The 25,581-nt window shown below is 42.1% G+C and overlaps 1 protein-coding gene and 1 pseudogene across 1 annotated transcript in view; one reads left to right on the top strand and one right to left on the bottom strand.

The window, feature by feature from the left end:
• The window catches only part of NPM2 (nucleophosmin/nucleoplasmin 2), a 31,231-nt gene extending 6,349 nt beyond the window's left edge, over nt 1-24,882 (bottom strand). Inside the window, exons 1-5 of the mRNA XM_045985216.1 lie at nt 24,795-24,882; nt 24,383-24,559; nt 23,834-23,923; nt 23,632-23,717; nt 23,334-23,459 (exon numbers count right to left, since the gene is read on the bottom strand). Of these exons, the coding sequence (XP_045841172.1) occupies nt 23,334-23,459; nt 23,632-23,717; nt 23,834-23,891 (270 nt within the window). The 5' untranslated portion in view covers nt 23,892-23,923; nt 24,383-24,559; nt 24,795-24,882. The remainder of the gene's footprint in view (nt 1-23,333; nt 23,460-23,631; nt 23,718-23,833; nt 23,924-24,382; nt 24,560-24,794) is intronic.
• LOC123929496 lies at nt 4,621-5,590 on the top strand (annotated as a pseudogene).
• Nucleotides 24,883-25,581: the final 699 nt, after the last annotated feature.

Genomic DNA, 25,581 nt, shown 5'->3' on the forward strand with positions numbered 1-25,581 from the left:
CAGTGGTGAGCAAGCAAGTTGGTCAACAAAGAAAAATCCAAGTAAGCATCACTGTAAAACAAAATCACACGAGTATTGACTAGTATCGAGTGGGTTTAAAACAAGCTGCAACTAAGACACTGCATGGTAACAGGTAAGTTAAGAAGAGGGTAATCAGAAAATCTCCCTGGACTGTTTCGGGGGGGAATAAAATATTAATTTTAGACGAATCATGCATGATTGTTAAAAAATTAAGAACCAATAAAAATTACAATGAGATTTAACAGCTTCCAAACCAATAGAAATGGGGAAAAGAAACCTTAATCTCATAAAAGACAGGATAAAGAGAAAAAAGAAAAACAAAACATGAAAAAGTAAGGAATACAGAATCACAAAGTATGTGTTACAAATAAACCCAAGTATATTAGCATCACAGTAAACATAAACAGAATATATTGGCCAGACAGATTAACATAAAACATAGTTACTTACTGCTTATAAGGTACATGCCTAAAACATAAGCACATAGAAAGGTTGAAGAAAAGATATGGAAGCATACACAGCAGGTGTGGCAGAGGCTTCTCATGCCTAATGCAATATCTGTTCTTCCTTTTTTCCAAATAGTATCAGTGCCCTGATACTAGTCAAATACTGTACCCACCAAAGACCATATTCCCCAGTTTCCTGTGTAGTTGGCTGTGATCATGTCACTAATTACTGGACAAGCAGAATTTGGTGGATGGCGCTTATGTGAAGACTCCTTAAGAATTGGACAGGGAACTGAGACTTTGGACTCCTCCTGTTTCTTCTCACCTATTACCCTAAATGCAGAAGTAAGAGCTGGAGCTGCAGCAGCCTTTTTGGACTGTAAGATGATCCTGAGGAAGGAAGTTTTGAACCAAGGTGAGGAGAAAGAGAAGAGAAGACTGGGTCTTTGGTGAACATGGAGCCATCTTACCAGTCTTGTACTGCCTATCTCTGGATGTCTTCTATCCAAGACAGAAATGAATCTTGAGTGTGTTTGAGTCACTGTACTTGGGTATCTGTTACTGCAAGCACACCTATTTAAAACAAAAATGAAGTGAGCTGTACCACCTGGGGAGGGATGCTGGCAATGGCGGAGGCTGTGTATGTGTGGGGGTACGAAGTATATTCCTTTCGATTTTATTGTATACCTAAAACTGCTAAAAAAAAATCCTTACAAAAATGAAGCTAGTTGTATTTGCTAGGACTACGTTTGATAACAAATAGCAGAAAACTCAATGCCACTGGCTTACATAACATAGAAGCTTGTTTCTTTGTCACATGAACTAAACCTGGATATAAGCGGTCAGCTGTGGGCATACTGCTCTTCAATCACCAGGGATTTAGGTTCTTCCTATTGTGTTACTTCACCATTTTTAGTACATGGCTTCCACCTTCTGGCCCAGGATGGCTGCTCATTCTAGCCATCACATCCATATTCCAGCCAGCAGGAAGAAGGAAGGGATAAAAACAGTCACATGATCTCTCTCTAAGGACACTTTACCACTTCTGCTTACATTTCATTGGCCAGAACTTCACCGCCAGGCCTTATTTGCAGTAGCTGGTGGCCAGCTAAAAGTCATGAATTCCATTACTACAGAGTAAAGGAAAATGGATATTAAGAGAAAACTGGAAAATTAATAGCAGATGATGTAAGCTTGAATTTAATAAGCATTTTTAGGGATAAAGAATTAATATTAGTTTATCAGGAAGATAATTATGTTAATCATATGCACCAACAACACAGTCTAAACATACATAAGACTACAGCTACAGTATCAAGACAGTATGGTATTGGAAGGAGAGATACAAAGATCAATGAAACAGAAGACCTAGAAATAGACCCACACAGACACGTTCAACTGATCATTGATGAAGGTGCGCAACTGGTTAAAGGGAGAGAGGAGAGTTTGTTCTGTGAATAGTGCTGGAGCAACCAGACACCCATAGGTAGAGAGATGAAGCTTGACCTAAACCCCACAACTTCTACCATAATTACCTCTAAACAGATCATGGGCTTAAGTATAAAACAGGAAACTCTAAGACTTTTGGACAAAAACCATAGAAAAGTCTGTGATTTTGGAGCAGACTAAGAGTTTTCAGACTTTCTAATAGCAAAAGTCATAAGAGGAAAACTGGTAAGATAGGCCTCATCAAAATTAATTTTGTTCCATAAAAGTTCATTCGAAGGGATAAAAAGACAAGTCACAGATTGGGGAGAAAATATTTGCAAACCACAGTCTTGACAAAGGACTAGTGTCTAGAATCTATAAAGAACTAGCAGAACCCAACAGTAACAAAGCAATCCAAGTAAAAAATGGGCAAAAGACATGAACAGACATTTTACTGAATACAGAGATGGCAAATGACAAATAAATACGACAAGGTGTTCGGCCTCATTAGCCATTAGGGAAATGCAACTCAAAAGTACTGTGAGATACCAAGACACACATTTTAGATGGCTAAAGACAGAAATAGTGACAACATTAAATGTTGGTGTTGATGCAGAAAATGGCAATTACTCATGTAAATGGTACAGCCACTTTAGAAAACAGTTCGGCAATATAGTCAATTAAGCAGGAAACCACCATATATGACCCAGAAGTTGTACTCCTGGAAATTTATCCCAGAGAAAGGAAAAGTTGCACTTACATAAAATTTTTTACACAAATGTTCATAGCAGCTTTATTCATAACTGCCCCAAAGCAGAATCAGCTCAGTTTTTCTACAGATGAAGGGTTGAGCTGTGGTACGGTGAGACCACGGAATACTACTCAACAGTAAAAAGAATACACACAACAATTTAGATGAAACTCCAGGAGATTATGCTGAGAAAAAAAAAAAAGCCTGTTCCAAAAAAGTTACACGTGTATGATACTATTTCTAGAACAAAAACTCTAGAAATGGAGACTAGGTTGGTGGTTGCCAGAGGTTAGGGATAGAACAGGAGGCAGAAGGGAGGTGGGTGTGGTTATAAAAGGGTAATAGGGGGGCGCCTGGGTGGCTCAGTGGGTTAAGCCTCTGCCTTCGGCTCAGGTCATGGTCCCAGGGTCCTGGGATCGAGCCCCACATCAGGCTCTTTGCTCAGCAGGGAGCCTGCTTCCTCCTCTCTCTCTCTGCCTGCCTCTCTGCCTACTTACGATCTGTGAAATAAATAAATAAAATCTTTAAAAAAAAAATAAAAGGGTAATAGGAGGGATCCCTGTTGTCTCCCCTGCCCCACTTTGGTGCTAAATATATGAACTTAGGTGATGAAACTGTATTGAACAAGATGGCTTGATTGTATCAATGTCTATATCCTCATTTCAATGTTAGATTACAGTTTTACAAAATGTTACTTGGGGAAAACTGGGCAAATATATAGGGATATCTCCGTATTATTTCTTACAGCTATACGTAAATCTACGATTACCAAAAAAACCTTTTCAACTGAAAAATAAAATATATAAAGTAAATAATAAAATTATAAGAGGAACCCACTGGAAATTCACAATCATAAGAGGGAGTTTTAAATACAAATTATTTTGGTAATTGATATATCGGGGAGACAAAATAGGTAGGTTTGAACACAATTAATAAACTTATAATTGGACTCCCCAAGAGAGAAGTGGGGAGCAGAAAAAAAGTATTTGCATAATAATGGCCAAAAATTTCCAAATTTGATGAAAACAATGAACCCACAGATTTAAGAAGTTCAAAGAACCTCAAGGCATTTTATAAATTGTTCCAAACCTGTGATAAGGATAAAATCTTAATGCAGCCAGAGGGGGAAAAAAAGACATTGCATAAAGAATTTCTGAAGACAAGGATGCTAGATTTCTCCAAATTATGTAAGCTAGAAGGCCAATGGGGCAATGTTATTAAGTGTTGAAGGCAAAAGTGTCAACCTAGAGTTCTACACAAAGTAGAACAGTACCAGAAATAGTAAACATAACAATGTTTTATTCTAATTTCTAATCTCTTTAAAATACAGACTGTCTAGGGGCATCTAGCTGGTTTAGTCAGAAGAGTGTTCAACCCTTGATCTTGGGGTTGTGAGTTCAAGCCCCATGTTGGGTGGAGAGGTCACTAAAATAATAAACACTTAAGGGATGCCTGGGTGGCTCAGTCGGTTAAGCCTCTGACTGTTGATCTCAGCTCAGGTCTTGATCTCAGGGTCGTGGGTAAAGTATTAACAATGTAGTGTGGGATTTATAGCATATGTGGAAACCAAAGTTATTACAATAATAGCACAAAGGATGGGAAATGGGAAATGAAGTGTATTGAAGCAAGATTTTCATATCATTCATGAAGTGGCATAATTCTATTTGAATATAGACTATTGTAATTTAAAGATGCATCTATAAATTCTAGAGCAACCACAAAAAAGATAATAAAGAGATGAGATATAACTAAGAAACCAATAGTGGAGATGAAAATGTAATCATGAAACCCACTTAGCTAACCCAAAACAAGGCCAGAAAAAAAGAAGAAAGGAACACAGAAGGACAAATAGGAAAGCCCATAGCAAGACAATAGGTTAAAATCCAGCCTTGTTGATAATTATTTTAAATATTAACAATACAAATACTCTAATTAAAAGGCAGGGATGAGGCCTCTTTTTTGTGGTGCCTTGGAGGCAGTAGGCTGCTTCAGGATGAAGCTGAACATCTCTTTCCCAGCTACTGGCCGCCAGAAACTCATTGAAGTGGACGATGAACGCAAACTTTGTACCTTTTATGAGAAGCATATGGCCACAGAAGTTGCTGCTGACGCTCTTGGTGAAGAATGGAAGGGTTATGTGGTCCGAATCAGTGGTGGCAATGACAAACAAGGCTTCCCCATGAAGCAGGGTGTATTGACCCATGGCCGTGTCCGCCTGCGGCTGAGTAAGGGGCATTCCTGCTACAGACCAAGGAGGATGGGAGAGAGAAAGCGCAAACCTGTTCGGGGTTGCATTGTGGATGCCAATCTCAGTGTTCTCAACTTGGTCATTGTAAAGAAAGGGGAGAAGGATATTCCTGGACTCACTGATACACCTGGGGCCCAAAAGAGCCAGCAGAATCCACAAACTCTTCAATCTCTCTAAAGAAGATGATGTCCGCCAGTATGTTGTGAGAAAACCCTTAAACAAAGAAGGTAAGAAACCTAGAACCAGGGGCGCCTGGGTGCCTCAGTGGGTTAAGCCGCTGCCTTCGGCTCAGGTCATGATCTCAGGGTCTGGGGATCGAGCCCCGCATCGGGCTCTCTGCTCAGCAGGGGGCCTGCTTCCCTCTCTCTCTCTGCCTGCCTCTCTGCCTATTTGTGATCACTTTCTGTCAAGTAAATAAATAAAATCTTAAAAAAAAAAAAAAAAAAGAAACCTAGAACCAAAGCGCCCAAGATACAGCGTCTTGTTACTCCACGTGTCCTCCAACACAAACGTCGGAGTATTGCTCTGAAGAAACAGGGCACTAAGAAAAACAAGGAAGAGGCTGCAGAATATGCTAAACTTTTGGCCAAGAGAATGAAGGAGGCCAAAGAAAAACGCCAGGAACAGATTGCCAGGAGATGGAGGCTGTCCTCTCTGAGAGCTTCTACCTCTGAGTCTGAGTCCAGTCAAAAATGAGATTTTCGGGAGGTGGGGTTGGGAGAGGGGGAGGGGGTTATGGACATTGGGGAGGGTATGTGCTATCGTGAGTGCTGTGAAGTGTGTAAACCTGGCGATTCACAGACCTGTACCCCTGGGGATAAAAATACATTATATGTTTATTAAAAAAAAATTGGAAGGGGAGGCGAAACCACAAGAGACTATGGACTCTGAAAAACAACCTGAGGGTTTTGAAGGGGCGGGGGTGGGAGGTTGGGGGAACCAGGTGGTGGGTAATAGGGAGGGCACGTATTGCATGGAGCACTGGGTGTTGTGCAAAAACAATGAATACTGTTACGCTGAAAAAAATAAATTTTTAAAAAATGAGATTTTCTAAGAGTGACAAATAAATAAGATCAGAAATTAAAAAAAAAAAGGCACGGATGAACAGACTGGCTAAATAAGAAAGTAAAGGGAACCTACTTTATAGAGAGATATGGAAGTTAAAAGTAATATGACAAAATTAAAAAAATAAGAAAAATTTAGCACAAACAGTAATCAAAAGGGAGCTAGAGGCTCTCATCAGACCAAGTAGACTTCAGAGTATTTACCCGATAAAGAGCGACATTTCATTTTAAAGGGATCAACTAATCAAAGCGCTATAGCAATCCTAGTATATGTGCCTAATAAAATAACTTCAAAATACATGAAGTAAAAACTGATAATTGATAGGAAAAATGGCAAAAACACAGACAGTCCTTTCTTAGTCGCAGATCAAGTAGACAGAAAATGAGTAAGGATACAGAAGACTCCAACAAAATTACCCATCAGCTTGCTAGAACTGACAGTAATAAAACAATACATACAACCACAGAACACACATTCTTTGAGAATTAAGGAACTATTCACTAAACTAGGCCACGTTATGGGTCATGAAGGTCAGAACACAGGACAGAAATTATATAGAGATTTCCTCAGACCACCATGAGAAAGAACTAGAAATCAATGAGAGAATCTAAAGAAGAAAACTATAAAATAATTTAAATGGAATGAAGATGAAGACCGTACTTATCAACATTTGTGGGATGAAGTCAGAGAGGTGCTTAGAAGGAAATCAAACCATGAAATGGTTGTATCAGAAAAAGACCAAATGTCTAAAAAAAAAAAAAAAAAGTCAATAATATAAAATTCTGCTTTAAAAAACTAGAAGAAGAGCAAATTAAAACCCAAATAGACAGAAGAAAGGAAATAAAGAACAGAGTTTAATAAAATTCAAAAGTGGGTAAACAACAGAGAAAAGTTGAGACCAAAAGCGGGTTCCTGAAAAGATGGATAAAAATATTCAACCTGTAACCAGACTGTACAAGGAAAATGGAAAGAAGACACAAATTGCCATTATCAGGAATGAAAGAAGAGAGTTTACTACAGATTTTCCAGAAAAGGAATAGAACATTATGGACAACTCGATGCCAATGAATTTGACAACTTGATCAAAATGGAAAAATTCTTTGTAAGACATAAAGCTCTCTTAAGAAAAAACAACCCACAATGTCCTACATCTATTAAAGAAATTTAAGTTGTAGTTAACCAGATTGCTTCACACATGAGTTCTACCAAAATATTTAAGAAAAAAAAAACAAATTTCTATGAACTATTTCAGAGAACAGAAGAGAATACCTTCCTTCTCATTTTATGAGGTTAGCATTACCCTAATGCTAAAACCAGACAGAAACAAGGAATGACAAGAAAACCGCAGTCCAATGTTGCTCATAAATATAGACACAAATACCTTTTTTTAAAGATTTTAAACAATCTCTATACTCAACATGGGCCTCAAACTCACAACCCTGAGATCAAGTGTGGCATACTCTACTGACTGAGTCAGCCAGGCGCCCCAATGTGAATATCCTTAATAAGATATTAGCAGGGGCGCCTGGGTGGCTCAGTGGGTTAAGGCCTCTGCCTTTGGCTCAGGTCATGATTTCAGGGTCCTGGGATCAAGCCCCGCATTGGGCTCTCTGCTCGGCAGGGAGCCTGCTTCCTCCTCTTTCTGCCTGCTTCTCTGCCTACTTGTGATCTCTGTCTGTCAAATAAATAAATAAAAATCTTAAAAAAAAATAAGATATTAGCAGATGGAATTCAGCAATATATAAAACTGTACATTCTTGGGATAAGTCCCAATAAATACAATGATATATTTATTGTCCTTTTATGTATCGCTGGCTCAGTCGGTAGAGCATGTCACTCTTGATCTCTGGGTTGTGAGTTCGAGCCCTATGTTAGGCATGGAGCATACCTAAAAGTTAAAAAAATTATGAGAAATAAAATTTGGGGATGCCTGGGTGGCTCAGTGGGTTAATCCTCTGCTTCAGCTCAGGTCATGGTCTAGGGTCCTGGGATCGAGTCCCACATCGGGCTCTCTGCTCAGCTCTCTGCTCTGCTCTCCCCTCTCTCTGCCTTCCTCTCTGCCTACTTGTGATCTCTCTGTCAAATAAATAAATAAAAATCTTTAAAAAAATAAAATTTGGGGGTGCCTGGGTGGCTCAGTCTGTTGGGCATCTGCCTTCAGCTTGGGCCATGATCCCATAGCCCCGGGATCCCTGCTCTGTGTGGGAAGCCTGCTTCTCCCTCTCCCACTCCCTCTGCTTGTGTTCCCTCTCTCATTGTGTCTCTGTCAAATAATAAATAAAATCTAATTTTAAAAAAAGAAATAAAATTTGAAAAATCAATAAAAGTAATGTGCCACATAAAAGGATAAAGGAAAAAATAACCTCAATAGATTCAGAAAAGAATTCTTGGACAAAACTCAACATCCATTCATGATAAAATGTCTCACGAAATGAGGAGGGAATATTCTCACCCTCATTTGGACATCTGTAAAAATTCTTCATCTGTTTTAATGATAGAAGACTGGAAAAGGGCAAGGACAGACCTGCTGTTACTATTTCCATCTGGCATTATATTTGAGGTCCTTGTTAGTGAAGGCAGGCAAGAAAAGGAAATGAAGAAACTTAAACTACTTTATTCACAGATAACATGAATAAATCCATAATAAGGTCTAAGAGATCAACTGGGTGCTAGGACTTAATATGCAAATTTAGCAAGGTCAGACAATATAAAAATCAATTACATAACTACACTACTACTGAACGATAAAATGAAATTTAAAAATACCATTTGTATACTTTTTTTAAAAAAAGATTTTATTTATTTGACAGAGAAACAGAAAGGGGGAGTGGCAGGGAGAGGGAGAAGCAGACTCCCTGTGGAGGGCTGAATCCCAGGACCCTAGGATCATGACCTGAGTGGAAGGCAGACTCTTAGCTGACTGGGTCACCCAGGGGGCCCGCTTTCTTTTTTTTCTTTTTAAAGATTTTGTTTTATTTTTTAAAACATTTTTTTAAATATTTTATTTATTTGACAGAGAGAAATCACAACTAGGCAGAGAGAGAGGGAGAAGCAGGCTCCCCATTGAGCAGAGAGCCCGATGCAGGGCTCGATCCCAGGACCCTGGGATCATGACCTGAGCTGAAGGCAGAGGCTTAACCCACTGAGCCACCCAGGTGCCCCTAAAACATTTTTTTTTTAAAGATTTTACTTATTTATTTGAGGGAGAGCATGAGAGCGCACACAGGAGCGAGTGAGCAGGGAGGGGCAGAGGGGAGGATCTAGGAATATGAAGCAGACTCCACACGGAGCCTGGAGTCAGATGCAGGCTTGAAGCTATGAATGTGAGATCTTGACCTGAGCCGAAACCAGGATGTAAGATCTGGACCTGAGCTGAAACCAGGAGTGGGCACTTAACTGTGCCCCACCATTTGCACACTTTATAGTGCACACAAAAAAAGGGGCACCTGGGTGACTCAGTGGATTAAGTCTCTGCCTTTGGCTCAGGTCATGTTTCAGGGTCCTGGAATGGAGCCCCGCATCAGGCTCTCTGCTCAGTGGGGAGCCTGCTTCCCCCTCTATCTCTGCCTGCTTCTCTGCCTACTTGTGATCCCTGTCAAATAAATAAATAAAATCTTTAAAAAAAAAAAAAGAACTCAAAATGGGTCAGAGACTTAACTCTAAGAACTAAAGCTATAAAACTTCTAAAAGAAAACATAGAAGCAAATTTTCATGACCTTGGATTAGGTGACAGTTTCTTAGATTCAACGCCAGAAGCACAAGCAACAAGATAAAACATATAAACCAGACTACATCAAAATTAAAAACTTTTGTGCTGCAAATGATATCATTGAGAAAGAAGACAACTCAGAAAATGGGAGAAAAATATTTGCAAATCATCTGATAAGGGGCTTATATGAAGAGTATATAAAAACCTCATATGATTTAAAGAAGACTAATATTAAATACCAAACTCAAATGCAATTTTAAAAAATGAATAAACACCTGAGTAGACAATGCTCCAAAAAAGATAAACAAATGACTAATAAAAACATGAAGAGAGGTTCAACGTCATTAGTCATTAGATAAAGCAAATCAGAACCACATGGGGAGCACCGGGGTGGCTCAGTCGGTTAAGTGTCCCCCAACTCTTAATTTCAGCTCAGGTTATGATTTTCGGGTCCTGGGACCAAGCCCCATGTCGGTCTCCATGCTCAGTGTGGAGTCTGCTTGGCCCTCTCCCTCTGCTCCTTCCCCTGTGTTTTCTCTCAATTAAGTATATAAATAAAATCTTAAAAAAAAAAACCACATTGAACTGCCGGTCCATACCCAATAAAAGGAGTAATCAAAATGACAGACAATAAGGAGCATTGAAAGGATGTGGGAAAATCGGAATCCTCCCACCTGTGAAATGGTGCAACTACTTTGGAAAAGACTCTGGCGGTTCCTCAAAAAGTTCTATACGTCAAGTCGCCATGTGACCTGGCATTCCTGCCCCGGGGTATACCCTCGAGAGAAATGAAAACATAGGTTCATACAAAAATTTGTACATGAATGTTCACAACAGCATTCATAATAGGTAGAAATAAAACAAATTCCATAAACTGCTGAGTGGATGACTGAGATGTGGGATTGTCCACACAGGGGATATCATTTGGCAATTAAAAGAAGGATTGTTACATGCTATCATGCAGATGAACCTTAAACACATTGTGCTACGTGAAAGAAGCAGCAGTCACAAAAGACCACACGTTTTATGATTCATATGAACTGCTCAGAACAGGCCAATCCAGAGGGACAGAAAACCTTAACGGTTGCCTAGTGCTTCAGGTGTAGGGGATGGGGAGTGACTGCTGGTAGGTATGGAGTTACTTTTTGGGGTGATGAGAATGTTCTAAACTAAGACTGTGATGGTTACACCACCCTTAATTTACTAAAAACCATCTGATTGTACCTTAATAGGCAAAGCTTATGGTACATGAATTCTCTCTCAATAAATATGTTAATACTATTTGCAGCAGCACCCAAAATCACGCAGTATGTTGGGGTAGATTTTACAAAGTGTGTACATGACCAGTTCCTTGAACACTCCAAAATATTAGTAGTAAAAGTTAAAGTTACATTAATGACATACGCTAGAGTAAAAAAATGAAAGACTTAAATAGAGAAGCATATGTTCAATTATTAATGACTCAAAATTGTTATGATGCCAATTCCCTTCAAAACAGTCTATACACTCAATACAACCTCCATCAAAATGCCCACAGATGATTTTTAAAGAAAGCCTAGGGTGCCTGGGTGGCTCAGTTGGTCAAGCCACTGCCTTTGGCTCAGGTCATGGTCCCAGAGTCCTGGGATGGAGCCCCACATAGGGCTTCTCCTGCTCTGCAGGGAGCCTGCTTCTTCCTCTTCCTCTGCCTGCCACTCCACCTGCTTGTGCGTGCTCTCTGTCAAACAAATGAATAAAATCTTTAAAAAAAATTAGGAAAGAAAGCCTGTTTTGAAATCTCTCTAGAAATGCTCAGGACCTAGAATTGCCAACACAATTTTGGAAAAGAACAACAACGTTGGAAGACTCATACTAATTTTAAGACTCCCTATAAAACTATGATAACCAAATCACTGTTAGGAGAGTAAAGGTAAAAAATAAATCAACGAAATAATATAGAAATATACATATACATATATGGGCAATTGATTTACGGCAAAATGCCAATACAATTGTACAGTCAAAGGATAGTCTTTTTTAAAAATGTGGTACTAGAGCACTGGATCAAAACTTGGGGAAAAAAGTCTCATTATCCGGGGGAGGAATCAAGATGGCGGAGAAGTAGCAGGCTGAGACTACATCAGGTAGCAGGAGATCAGCTCGATAGCTTATCTAAACATTGCAAACACCTACAAATCCAATGGGAGATTGAAGAGAAGAAGCACAGCAATTCTAGAAACAGAAAATCAACCACTTTCTGAAAGGTAGGACTGGCAGAGAAGTGAATCCAAAGCTACGGGAAGATAGACCGTGGGGGGAGGGGCCGGCTCCCGGGGAAGCCACGGAGCAACAGAGCACAAAATCAGGACTTTTAAAAGTCTGTTCCACTGAGGGACATCGCTCCAGAGGCTAAACTGGGGTGAAGCCAAAGTGGGGTCAGCATGGCCCCAGGTCCCGCAGGGTCACAGAAGGATTGGGGGTATCTGAGTGTTGCAGAGCTTGCAGGTATTAGAACGGGGAAGCCGGCTACAGAGACAGAGTTGAGGACTGAGCTCTCAGCTCGGGGTTACCTTGAACTCGTCGCAGACTAGGTGAGCTCGGAGCACGGCCGGAGGCCAGGGAGACGGGAGTGATTGGGCACTATTCTCTGAGGGCGCACTGAGGAGTGGGGCCCCCAGCTCTCGGCTCCTCCGGGCCGGAGACTGGGAGGCCGCCATTTTCATTCCCATCCTCCAGAACTCTATGGAAAGCATTCAGGGAACAAAAGTTCCTGAAAGTGAATCCGAGCGGATTACTTAGCCTGGCCCCTGGTAAGGGCTGTGCAATTCCGCCTCGGGCAAAGACACTTGAGAATCACTACAACAGGCCCCTCACCCAGAAGATCAAAAAGAAATCCAGCCAGGACCAAGTTCACCTACCAAGGAGAGCAGGTTCAATACCAAGGAGAGCAGCGGAATTCCAGAGGAGGAGAAAGCAAAGCACGGAACTCATGGCTTTCTCCCCATGATTCTTTAGTCTTGGGGTTAATGTAGTTTTTTTTTTCAATTTTTTTCTTCTTCTGCTAAATTTTTTTTAACTTTTATCCTTTTCTTTCTTAATGTTTTTTAACTAGTTTATCTTATATATTTTTTCTTTTTTATATTTTTTCTTCGTTTTCTTTTTTTAATTTTTTCTTTTTTTTTCTGAACCTCTTTTTTTTTTTTTTTTAAGATTTTTTTTTTAATTTTTATTTATTTATTTGACAGCGAGAGACAGGAGATCACAAGTAGGCAGAGAGGCAGGCAGAGAGAGAGAGAGGGAAGCAGGCTCCCCGCCGAGCAGAGAGCCCGATGTGGGACTCGATCCCAGGACCCTGAGATCATGACCTGAGCCGAAGGCAGCGGCTTAACCCACTGAGCCACCCAGGCGCCCTCTGAACCTCTTTTTATCCCCTTTCTCCCCATCATGATTTGGGGTCTCCTCTGATTTGGTTAAAGTGCATTTTCCTGGGGTCTTTGCCACCCTTTTAGTATTTTACTTGCTCCTTCATATACTCTTATCTGGACAAAATGACAAGGCGGGAAAATTCACCACAAAAAAAAAAAAAAAAAAAAAGAGGCAGTACCAAAGGCTAGGACCTAATCAATACAGACATTAGTAATATGTCAGATCTACAGTTCAGAACAACGATTCTCAAGGTTCTAGCCGGGCTCGAAAAAGGCATGGAAGATATTAGAGAAACCCTCTCTGGAGATATAAAAGCCCTTTCTGGAGAAATAAAAGAACTAAAATCTAACCAAGTTGAAATCAAAAAAGCTATTAATGAGGTGCAATCAAAAATGGAGGCTCTCACTGCTAGGATAAACGAGGCAGAAGAAAGAAATAGTGATACAGAAGACCAAATGACAGAGAATAAAGAAGTTGAGCAAAAGAGGGACAAACAGCTACTGGACCACGAGGGGAGAATTCGAGAGATAAGTGACACCATAAGACGAAACAACATTAGAATAATTGGGATTCCAGAAGAAGAAGAAACAGAGAGGGGAGCAGAAGGTCTATTGGAGAGAATTATTGGAGAGAATTTCCCTAATATGGCAAAGGGAACAAGCATCAAAAGCCAGGAGGTGCAGAGAACCCCCCTCAAAATCAACAAGAATAGGTCCACACCCCGTCACCTGATAGTAAAATTTACAAGTCTTAGTGACAAAGAGAAAATCCTGAAAGCAGCCCAGGAAAAGAAGTCTGTAACATACAATGGTAAAAATATTAGATTGGCAGCAGACTTATCCACAGAGACCTGGCAGGCCAGAAAGAGCTGGCATGATATATTCAGAGCACTAAACGAGAAAAACATGCAGCCAAGAATACTCTATCCAGCTAGACTATCATTGAAAATAGAAGGAGAGATACAAAGCTTCCAGGACAAACAAAAACTGAAAGAATTTGCAAACACCAAACCAGCTCTACAGGAAATATTGAAAGGGGTCCTCTAAGCAAAGAGAGAGCCTAAACGTAGTAGATCAGAAAGGAACAGAGACAATATACAGTAACAGTCACCTTACAGGCAATGCAATGTCACTAAATTCATATCTCTCAATAGTTACCCTGAATGGTAATGGGCTATGCCCCAATCAAAAAACACAGGGTATCAGAATGGATAAAAAAACAAACAAACCCATCTATATGTTGCCTACAAGAAACTCATTTTAGACCCGAAGATACCTCCAGATTTAAAGTGAGGGGGTGGAAAACAATTTACCATGCTAATGGGCATCAGAAGAAAGCTGGGGTAGCAATCCTTATATCAGATCAATTAGATTTTAAACCAAAGACTATAATAAGCACACTATATCACACTCAAAGGGTCTGTCCAACAAGAAGATCTAACAATCTTAAACATCTATGCCCCTAACATGGGAGCAGCCAACTATATAAACCAATTAATAACAAAATCAAAGAAACACATCAACAATAATACAATAATAGTAGGGAACTTTAACACTCCCCTCACTGAACTGGAGAGATCATCTAAGCAAAAGATCAACAAGGAAATAAAGGTCTTAAATGACACATTGGACCAGATGGACATCACAGATATATTCAGAACATTTCATCCCAAAGCAACAGAATACACATTCTTCTCTAGTGCACATGGAACCTTCTCCAGAATAGATCACATCCTGGGTCTTAAATCAGGTCTCAACTGGTATCAAAAGATTAGGATCATTCCCTGCATATTTTCAGACTACAATGCTCTGAAGCTAGAACTCAATCACAAGAGGAAAGCTGGAAAGAACCCAAATACATGGAGACTAAACAGCATCCTTCTAAAGAATGACTGGGTCAACCAGGAAATTAAAGAAGAATTGAAAAAATTCATGGAAACAAATGATAATGAAAACACAACGGTTCAAAAATCTGTGGGACACAGCAAAGGCAGCCCTGAGAGGAAAATATGTAACGATACAAGCCTTTCTCAAAAAACAAGAAAGGTCTCAAGTACACAACCTAACCCTACACCTAAAGGAGCTGGAGAAAGAACAAGAAAGAAACCCTAAACCCAGCAGGAGAAGAGAAATCATAAAGATCAGAGCAGAAATCAATGAAGTAGAAACCAAAAAAACAATAGAACAAATCAACAAAACTAGGAGCTGGTTCTTTGAAAGAATTAATAAGATTGATAAACCCTTGGCCAGACTTATCAAAAAGAAAAGAGAAAGGACCCAAATAAATAAAATCATGAATGAAAGAGGAGAGATCATAACTAACACCAAAGAAATACAGACAATTATAAGAACATACTATGAGCAACTCTACGCCAACAAATTTGACAATCTGGAAGAAATGGATGCATTCCTAGAGACATATAAACTACCACAACTGAACCAGGAAGAAATAGAAACCCTGAACAGACCCATAAGTAGTAAGGAGATTGAAACAGTCATCAAACATCTCCAAACAAACAAAAGCCCAGAGCCAGATGGCTTCCCAGGGGAATTCTACCAAACATTTAAAGAAGAACTAATTCCTATTCTCCTGAAACTGTTCCAAAAAAATAGAAATGGAAGGAAAACTTCCAAACTCATTTTATGAGGCCAGCATCACCTTGATCCCAAAACCAGACAAGGATCCCATCAAAAAAAGAGAACTACAGACCAATATCCTTGATGAACACAGATGCGAAAATTCTCACCAAAATACTAGCCAATAGGATCTAACAGTACATTAAAAGGATTATTCACCATGACCAAGTGGGATTTATTCCAGGGCTGCAAGGTTGGTTCAACATCTGCAAATCAATCAATGTGATACAACACCTTAATAAAAGAAAGAACAAGAACCATATGATACTCTCAATAGATGCTGAAAAAGCATTTGACAAAGTACAGCATCCCTTCCTGATTAAAACTCTTCAAAGTGTAGGGATAGAGGGCACATACCTCAATATTATCAAAGCTATCTATGAAAAACCCACTGCAAATATCATTCTCAATGGAGAACAACTTTAAAGCTTTTCTGCTAAGGTCAGGAACAGGGCAGGGATGTCCATTATCACCACTGCTATTCAACATAGTACTAGAAGTCCTAGCCTCAGCAATCAGACAACAAAAGGAAATTAAAGGCATCCAAATTGGCAAAGAAGTTGTCAAACTATCACTTTTCACAGATGATAAGATACTATATGTGGAAAACCCAAAAGACTCCACTCCAAAACTGCTAGAACTTGTACAGGAATTCAGTAAAGTGTCAGGATATAAAATCAATGCACAGAAATCAGTTGCATTTCTCTACACCAACAACAAGACAGAAGAAAGAAATTAAGGAGTCAATCCCATTTTCAATTGCACCCAAAACTATAAGATATCTAGGAATAAACCTAACCAAAGAGGCTAAGAATCTATACACAGAAAACTATAAAGTACTCATGAAAGAAATTGAGGAAGACACAAAGAAATGGAAAAATGTTCCATGCTCCTGGATTGGAAGAACAAATATTGTGAAAATGTCTATGCTACCTAAAGCAATCTACACATTTAATGCAATCCCTATCAAAATACCACCCATTTTTTTTCAAAGAAATGGAACAAATAATCCTAAAATTTATATGGAACCAGAAAAGACCTTGAATAACCAAAGGAATATTGAAAAAGAAAGCCAAAGTTGGTGGCATCACAATTCCGGACTTCAAGCTCTATGACAAAGCTGTCATCATCAAGACAGCATGGTACTGGCACAAAAACAGACACATAGATCAATGGAACAGAATAGAGAGCCCAGAAATAGACCCTCAACTCTATGGTCAACTAATCTTCGACAAAGCAGGAAAGAATGTCCAATGGAAAAAAGACAGCCTCTTCAACAAATGATGTTGGCAAAATTGGACAGCCACGTGCAGAAAAATGAAATTGGACCATTTCCTTACACCACACATGAAAATAGACTCAAAATGGATGAAGGACCTCAATGTGAGAAAGGAATCCATCCAAATCCTTGAGGAGACCACAGGCAGCAACCTCTTTGACCTCAGTTGCAGCAACGTCTTCCTAAGAACATCGCCAAAGGCAAGGGAAGCAAGGGCAAAAATGAACTATTGGGATTTCATCAAGATCAAAAGCTTTTGCATAGCAAAGGAAACAGTTAACAAAACCAAAAGACAACTGACAAAATGGGAGAAGATATTTGCAAACGACATATCAGATAAAGGGATAGTGTCCAAAATCTATAAGGAACTTAGCAAACTCAACACCCAAAGAACAAATAATCCAATCAAGAAATCGGCAGAAGACATGAACAGACATTTCTGCAAAGAAGACATCCAGATGGCCAACAGACACATGAAAAAGTGCTTCACATCACTCGGCATTAGGGAAATACAAATCAAAACCACAATGAGATACCACCTCACACCAGTAAGAATGGCTAAAATTAATGAGTCAGGAAATGACAGATGCTGGCGAGGATGCAGAGAAAGGGGAACCCTCCTATCCTGTTGGTGGGAATGCACGCTGGTGCAACCACTCTGGAAAACAGCATGGAAGTTCCTCAAAATGTTGAAAATAGAGCTACCCTATGACCCAGCAATTGCACTACTGGGTATTTACCCTAAAGATACAAACGTAGTGATCCGAAGGGGCACATGCACCCGAATGTTTATAGCAGCAATGTCTACAATAGCCAAACTATGGAAAGAACCTAGATATCCATCAACAGATGAATGGATAAAGAAGATTTGGTATATATACACAATGGAATACTATGCAGCCATCAAAAGAAATGAAATCTTGCCATTTGCGATGACATGGATGGAACTAGAGGGTATCATGCTCAGTGAAGTAAGTCAATTGGAGAAAGACAACTATCATATGATCTCCCTGATATGAGGAAGTGGAGATGCAACATGGGGGGTTAGGGGGATAGGAGAAGAATAAATGAAACAAGATGGGATTGGGAGGGAGACAAACCATAAGTTGACTCTTAATCTCACAAAACAAACTGAGGGTTGCTGGGGGTAGGGGGGGTAGGGAGAGGGTGGTGGGGTTATGGACATTGGGGAGGGTATGTGCTATGGTGAGTGCTGTGAAGTATGTAAACCTGGCGATTCACAGACCTGTACCCCTGGGGATAAAAATACATTTTATGTTTATAAAAACATAAAAAATAAATAATTAAAAAAAAAAGTCTCATTATCCTTACTTTATACCATGTAAAAAAATTATCTTGAAATGGATCATTGACTTAAATGTAAGAGCTAAAACAATAGCACTTCTAGAAGAAAATTTAGAAGAAAACATTTGTGACCTTAGTTTAGGTAATGATTTCTCAGGACACCAAAAAAATGAACCATAAGAGAAAAAAATGTCAGGGGCACCTGGATGGCTCAGTCCATTAAGCATCTTCCTTTAGCCTGGGTGAGGATCTCAGGGTCCTGGGATCGAGTCCCTCATCAGGTTCCGTCCTCAGTGATCCTGCTTCTCCCTCTCCCTCTGCCCTTCCCCCTGTTCATGCACTCTCTCTAATAAATAAAACCTTTTTTTAAAAAGGCGGGAAAAAAGTCAAATTGGACATTTATAAAATGTTATAAAAATTTTAAATGTTATAAAATGTTATAAAAAATTATGTTATAAAAATTTAAAACTTGTGCTCTTTGAAAAAACTATTATGAAATGAAAAGGCAAGCCATGTACTAAGAGAAAATATTTGAAAAATAAATATATGTATGTATTTTTAAAGATTTTATTATTTGACAGAGAGACAGCAAGAGAGGAAACAGAAGCAGGGGGAGTGGGGGATGGAGCAGCAGGCTTCCTGCTGATCAGGGAGCCCGATGCGGTGCTCTATCCCAGGACTCCAGGATCATGATCTGAGCTGAAATCACGTGCTTAACCCACTGAACAACCCAGGTACCCTGAAATAAATATTTTTGATAAAAGACTTGTATCCAAAATATATAAAGAACTACAACTCAATAAGAATAATTCAACTTAAAAATGGGCAAAACATCTCAACAGGCATTTTGCAAAAGAAGATACACAAATGGCCAAAAACCAAGAAGATTTTCAAATCTTATCTTATTTATATTATCAAAATAATAAATTTTGATTTATAAATTAAATTGATATATAAATTAAAAATAAATTTATAAAATAAATCTTATTTATATTATCAAAGCAATATAAATAAGAACAGCAGTGAGATGCCACTACATACATACTAGAATGGCTAACATCAAGACTGACAATGCAAAGTGTTGGTGAGGATGTGGAACACGGGAATTCTCATCCACTGCTGGTAGGGATGCAAAATGGTACAGTAATTTGGAAAAACAGTTTGGCAGTTTTGTATAAAGTTGAACATAGGCAAGAGGATGGGAGGGGAGAATAAAATTTAATATAGGCTAATCCTGTAGTTCTACTCCTTGGTATTCACTAAGAATGAGAACATATGTGCATACAAATACACTCAAATGCTCATAGCAGCTTTAGTCATGGTAGTATAAAACAAGGAACTACCCAAATATCCATTAACGAGTGAGTGAATAGATCTTAACAGATATATGCCTTTGTAGAATAGAATATTACTCTGATATAAAAAAGGAGCACCTGGGGCGCCTGGGTGGCTCAGTGGATTAAGCCACTGCCTTCAGCCTTTGGCTCGGGTCATGATCTCAGGGTCCTGGGATTGAGCCCCGCATCGGGCTCTCTGCTCCGTGGGGACCCTGCTTCCTCCTCTCTCTCTGCCTGCCTCTCTGCCTACTTGTGATCTCTCTCTCTCTGTCAAATGAATAAATAAAATCTTAAAAAAAAACAAAAGGGGGGCGCCTGGGTGGCTCAGTGCATTAAGCCGCTGCCTTCGGCTCGGGTCATGAACTCAGGGTCCTGGGATCGAGCCCGGCATCGGGCTCTCTGCTCCGTGGGGAGCCTGCTTCCTCCTCTCTCTGCCTACTCTCTGCCTACTTGTGATCTCTCTCTCTGTCAAATAAATAAATAAAATCTTAAAAAAAAAAAAAAAAGGAGCACCTACTCTTTCACCAACTAACAACACAGATGAAGTTCAGAACTGTTACGCTAAGTGAGAAGAGCCAGGTACAGGAGAATACACATTGCCTGATTCCATGGAGATGAAATTATGGAAAAGGCAGAAGTAGAGTGACAGGACGTCGTAGATCAAAGGTTGCCAGAGGCAGCGGTAGGAGGAAAGGGCTGACTCCAGAGAGGCATGAGGGAATTTGGGGGCAATGGAAATTTTCTCTAGCTTGACAGCAGTGGCGTCTCCATTTGTCAAAGGCATTGAGCGCATGGGTGCATCTTATTGCATGTAAATTATATCTCAGTAAAGCAGATATAAAAACCAACTCAGGGGCGCCTGGGTGGCTCAGTGGGTTAAAGCCTCTGCCTTTGGCTCAGGTCATGATCCCAGAGTCCTGGGATCGAGCCCCGCATCGGGCTCTCTGCTCAGCGGGGAGCCTGCTTCCTCCTCTCTCTCTGCCTACTTGTGATCTCTCTCTCGCTGTCAAATAAATAAATAAAAATCTCAAAAAAAAAAAAAAACAACTCAAAGAAATGGAAACATTGAGACAAACAGGTCCTACACAGTTTGTTCACTTCCTTACTCACTCAATCATTCTACATTGAGTTTCCATAGTATACCCAGTGCTGTTTTATAGGCACTGTGGTGAAGGCAGTAAATGAAACAGGCAGTCCTTGCTCTCTTGGAGCTTAGATCCTGGCTGGGGAGAAAGATAAGGCACAAATGAAGACTGAGCCAGTGATGGGTCCCATGGGGGAATCAAATAATTATGGAAGGGTAGGAGGAGGGGGTGCTGTTTGTGGTCAGGGAAGACTTCTTCAGTGAGAGGACATATGAGCAAAGGTTGAATTGAAGAATTGAAGTGGGGGGGTATATGTGTCCTTTGCCCGGGAACAGTAAACGCAAGACTCCTAGGAAGGGGTATGTTTGGAATTTTCAAGGTACAGTCAAGAAATTCAGTGTGTTTTGAGCAGGGTTAAGGAGGGGAGAGTAGCCAAGGTTGAGATTAAGAGAGGTTTCTGCAGGCCACAACGTAAAGGATCTTGGATTTCATTGGAAGTGGAAAGGGAAGCTGCGTGGTCTGATTTGTGTTTAAATGGATCCTTCTGAGAGCCCCTGGCTGGCTCAGTCAGAAAAGCCCACAACTCTTGATCTCAGGGATGTTACTCCAAGCCCCATGCTGGGTGGAGAGATTACTTAAATATTTAAAAAAATTAAAAGCACCCTTCTGGCAGCCGTGCATAGAATAGATCAAGAGTTGGAGAACTTTTTTCTGTAGATATTCGGTAAATATTTTAGGCTTGTGAACCATATGGTTTCTGCGGAGACTACTCAGTTCTGCTGTTACCAAGTGAAAATTGGCATGAATAATACATACATGGAGGCGTGTGGCTGTGTTTCAATAATACTTTATTTACAAAAACAGGCAGTGGGCTGGGTTTAATTCTGTAGTTTGTTGAACCCTGGAATAGACTATAAGGAACCAAGGGTGGAGGTAGGTAGACCAGGTTGTAGGCAATAAAATTGAGCAAGAGGTAATGGTCACCTGGACCTGGGTAGGGCAGGGAGGTGCTGAGCGGTAATCAGACTGGATGGTGGATGTCTGAAGGTAGAGCCAACAGGATTTGCTGGTGATATGCGGTGTTTGAAAAGGAAGTTTTTGTCCTGATTAACTGGAAGAGCATTTTTATCCTGGGAGAGGATCAGGTTTGGGGGTAGGGGAAGAGATTATTGATAAAAATCAAGAGTTTGGGTTTGTTTAGTATGGGTTATCTCTTAGGTATCAGATACATGGAGCTGGACAGGGGACCTGGAGCATGAAGGAAAGAGAGAGGGTTTACAGAAATAAATATCAGAGTCTCCATTTGTATAGGTGGTTTTGAAGCCCCTGGCAATGAATGAGATCTAGGGGGATCTCAGAGATAAAGGGAAAAAAGTTAGAGGGCAGTTTTACAGATAGGCCTCCCAGATGTTCAGGGAGAGATGATATTGGTCTTACCTTCACTGTTCTACCACATAGAAGGAGAGAACACTCCATCTCCCTGTTCAGGAGGCTAGTATGCCTTGATACCCAAATAAGATAAGGAATTTATGGATTAACCTCACTTATGAGTGTGTAAGTTTTAAAAAAAAAGTTTTAATATATTAGCAAAGCAAATCTAGAAATTTATAGTATGATCAAGTAGTATTTATCTTAGGAATGAAAAGTTGGCAGAATAGTATTCTATTAATATAACTTACCACATTAACAGGTTAAAGAAAGAACCTATGATTACCTGAGTAGAAAAGCATTTGCTAACCATTTATGATTAAAATGAAGAAATCCCAGAGTGCCTGGGTGGCTCAGTTCTTAAGCATCTGCCTTGGGCTCATGTCATGATCCCAGAGTCCTGGGATGGAGCCCCATATTGGGCTCCCTGCTCAGCGGGAAGCCTGCTTCTCTCTCTCCCACTCCCCCTGTTTGTGTTCCCTTTCTCGCCGCTGTGTCTCTCTCTGTCAAATATATAAAGCCACTGGGCAGCTCAGTTGGTTAAGCGGCCCACTCTTGGTTTCAGCTCAGGTTATGATATCAGGGTCAGGAGATCCAGCTCTGTGCTCAGCATGGAGTCTGCTTAAGAGTCCCCCCACCCCACGCTCACAAGCACTCGATCTCTCTCTCAAATACACACACACACACACACACACACACACACACACATGAACAAAACAAGGACATATACCGTTATAATCTTACCCAATATTATACTGGAGGTCCTAGACCGTGTAGTTGGATTTAAAAAAGACACAAAACTGCTATTAACAACGATGATTTGCATAGAGAGCTCAAGATAAATTATTAGAAGTAAGAGAATTTCTGGATACACAGTCTGTATGGAAGTCATCAACAGTGTCCTGTCACCAGCATTAAAAGATTTAAAAACGTGATTTTGAAGAGAGGTTAAACTGGCCCAAGGTCACGCACCTAGGAAAGGGTGCGCTGGGACGCACATGGGGCTCTCTGCCTCCTATGTCCCCGGCTCTTGGTCAGGGCTACACGGTCTCTGAGGAAGGGCTGCCCTGCTGCGAAACGACTGTATCCCGGCTTTGTGTCTGTCCATCCCTACCCAGGGGGTGAGGCTTGAGCAGGGCCTCCTAGCGCCGGGGCAGGCAGTCTCCCTAGGCCTGCGGGGAAAGGCTCACCATGGGTAGCACGGAGGCCTGAAGCGAGGCAATGGTGATGGGCTTGGTCTTCTTGTCTTCCTGGCAGGCTGGCGGCAGGATTTCCACGAGGTTCATCTCTTCTTTGGCTTTCTCCCCCAAGCATATCTGAGAGCGGTGGAAGACAAGACAGGCCACTTCAACACCGGAGGGCAGCGGAGGGAAACCCTGGTTTCACCTTCTGGGACCAGAGGGTCCCCCCTGCCTCTCCGCAGCTGTCCAGTTTCCTCCCGGCTGCATCCGACCACCCGTCCTGGTGGTGGCGGGGGGAGGCACCCACCGTACTGAGCAGCAGCTTGCAGTCCTGCTTCCCCTCCTTCTGGGCTTTGACCGTGCAAGTCCGCTTCTCCTGGTTTAGCTCACAGCCTGCGAAGGGAGAGGAGCGAGGGGGCCGGGCCGGCTCGGGGAGGGGTTCCCCGTTTCTATCACCGCCCCCCCTCCCCCGCCCGCCCGGGTTCGGGTGCCGCCAGGCCCTCACTCACCCCACAGCATGACCCTGGGCGCTCTCTCAGACGCGCTGCTCGTGCTGCTGAGGTTCATGCCGCCGGTGGCGGGAGCCGGGGTCCCGGCGGCTGTTGGGAAGGGAGCCCGCGGTGATCCGAAGCCCGGCCCGCCGCCCGCACACCGCCCCGCCGCCCGCACCCCGCCCCGAGGCCCCCACGACCCCCGCGGGCACAGCGGCGCAGCCCCGGGTCGGGGCGTGTCGGGGGGACTCGACGCCCGGTCGCCCGGGCCGGGAAGGTAACTGGGGGTGCCCGGGGGCCTTCTTGGTGCCGTCGTGGTCCCAGAGGCCCTTCCCCAGTGCCGGGCCCTGTGGCCAGCCAACCGCTTCCCCGGCCCCGCGCGCTGGGCGCCCCGGGCTCCCGCCCTCCCGCCTCCTCCCAGCCCCACCTGAGCGCCGTAGCCCACTGCAGGCTGTTAGGAGGCTCGCGCAGGGGCAGCAGGGCGCCGTCTACTCCGTCTTAAAGGAGAGGCCCTCCTTTCCCCGCTGCGCTCGGCCATCCCTTCCTCCTCCTCCTGCCGCGGCTCACCTGGACGGCTTGTTAAAGCGCATGGCCCGGTCCCGTCTCCGCTGTTTCCCACGGTGGAGGGCTGGGTGGAGCCAAGGCGATTTGCATTTGGAATAGGTTCCCAGGTGAAGTTGCTTGCTGCGGGCCCAGGACCGCGCCGGGAGCACCACCTTCAGGACCTCTGGGGACTCACAAGGCCTGTGGGGGGAGACCGCCCAGCTTAGACTTGCTTCTCCGCCCCCGTGGGAAGCAGCATTAAGGCTTCTTACTACTCGTCGCCTTCCTTCCTGCCCTTTCTCTGCCCCCTAGATGTGGGCCTTTTCCAAGGCCAGGAGGGCAGGTCCCCAACGGTTATGGTTCCCAGAGAAGCGCCCTGTTTCCAAAAGGATGATTTCTCGCATGGTCAGGAAAGGGTGGGAATGAGTTTGGTTACCGTAGAGGTTGCTGTGGCTCACTGCTGTGAGGAATACACCGTGGGACACACTTTATGAGCACCAGTCATTTAACAAACAGCAGTTCACGGGGCGCAGTGCAGCACTGAAATGTTTGCTTGGGCGGGTGGGGGTAGTGAAGAGGAGTCTTTTCAGCTGACCACATCCCCCTCTGTCTTGCTCATGTGACATCTCTGGGACTCAGAAATAACCAGGGATCTGATTAAATTTTTATTTCCCTCTCTTTTCCTCCCCCTCCCTCCCTTCCTTTCCCTTATCCCCTTTCTTCCTCTCCTTTCTCCTCTCCCCTTCCCTCTTCTCTCCATCCCTCCTCAAAGTATAGTTGGTCTGATTGCATTTTTATCCTTCACTCCCATCATGGGAACTTCTCACCTACATATAGGTTCAATGCTTTTCTTCCTTCCTTCCTTTTTAAAAAAGATTTTATTTATTTGACACACAGAGAGAGATCACAAGTAGGCAGAGAGGCAGGCAGAGAGAGAGGACAAAGCAGGCTCCCTGCTGAGCAGAGAGCCGGATGTGGGGCTCGAACCCAGGAGCCTGAGATCATGACCTGAGCTGAAGGCAGAGGCTTAACCAACTGAGCTACTCAGGCACCCCAGTTCAATGCTTTTCAACAAAAGTGCCAAGGTAATTCAATAGTGATAGTCTTTTCCAAAAATGGTGCTATAGGAACTGGATAGATCTCTCTGGAACCTTGACTGGAGTTTCTGCTGTGCAGGTATCAGCTCCCGTCCGCCCCCAACACTTTTAACACATCAACTTTAT

The sequence above is a fragment of the Meles meles genome, chromosome 2 (genome assembly GCF_922984935.1).
Source record: "Meles meles chromosome 2, mMelMel3.1 paternal haplotype, whole genome shotgun sequence".
NCBI classification, from domain to species: Eukaryota; Metazoa; Chordata; class Mammalia; order Carnivora; family Mustelidae; genus Meles; species Meles meles.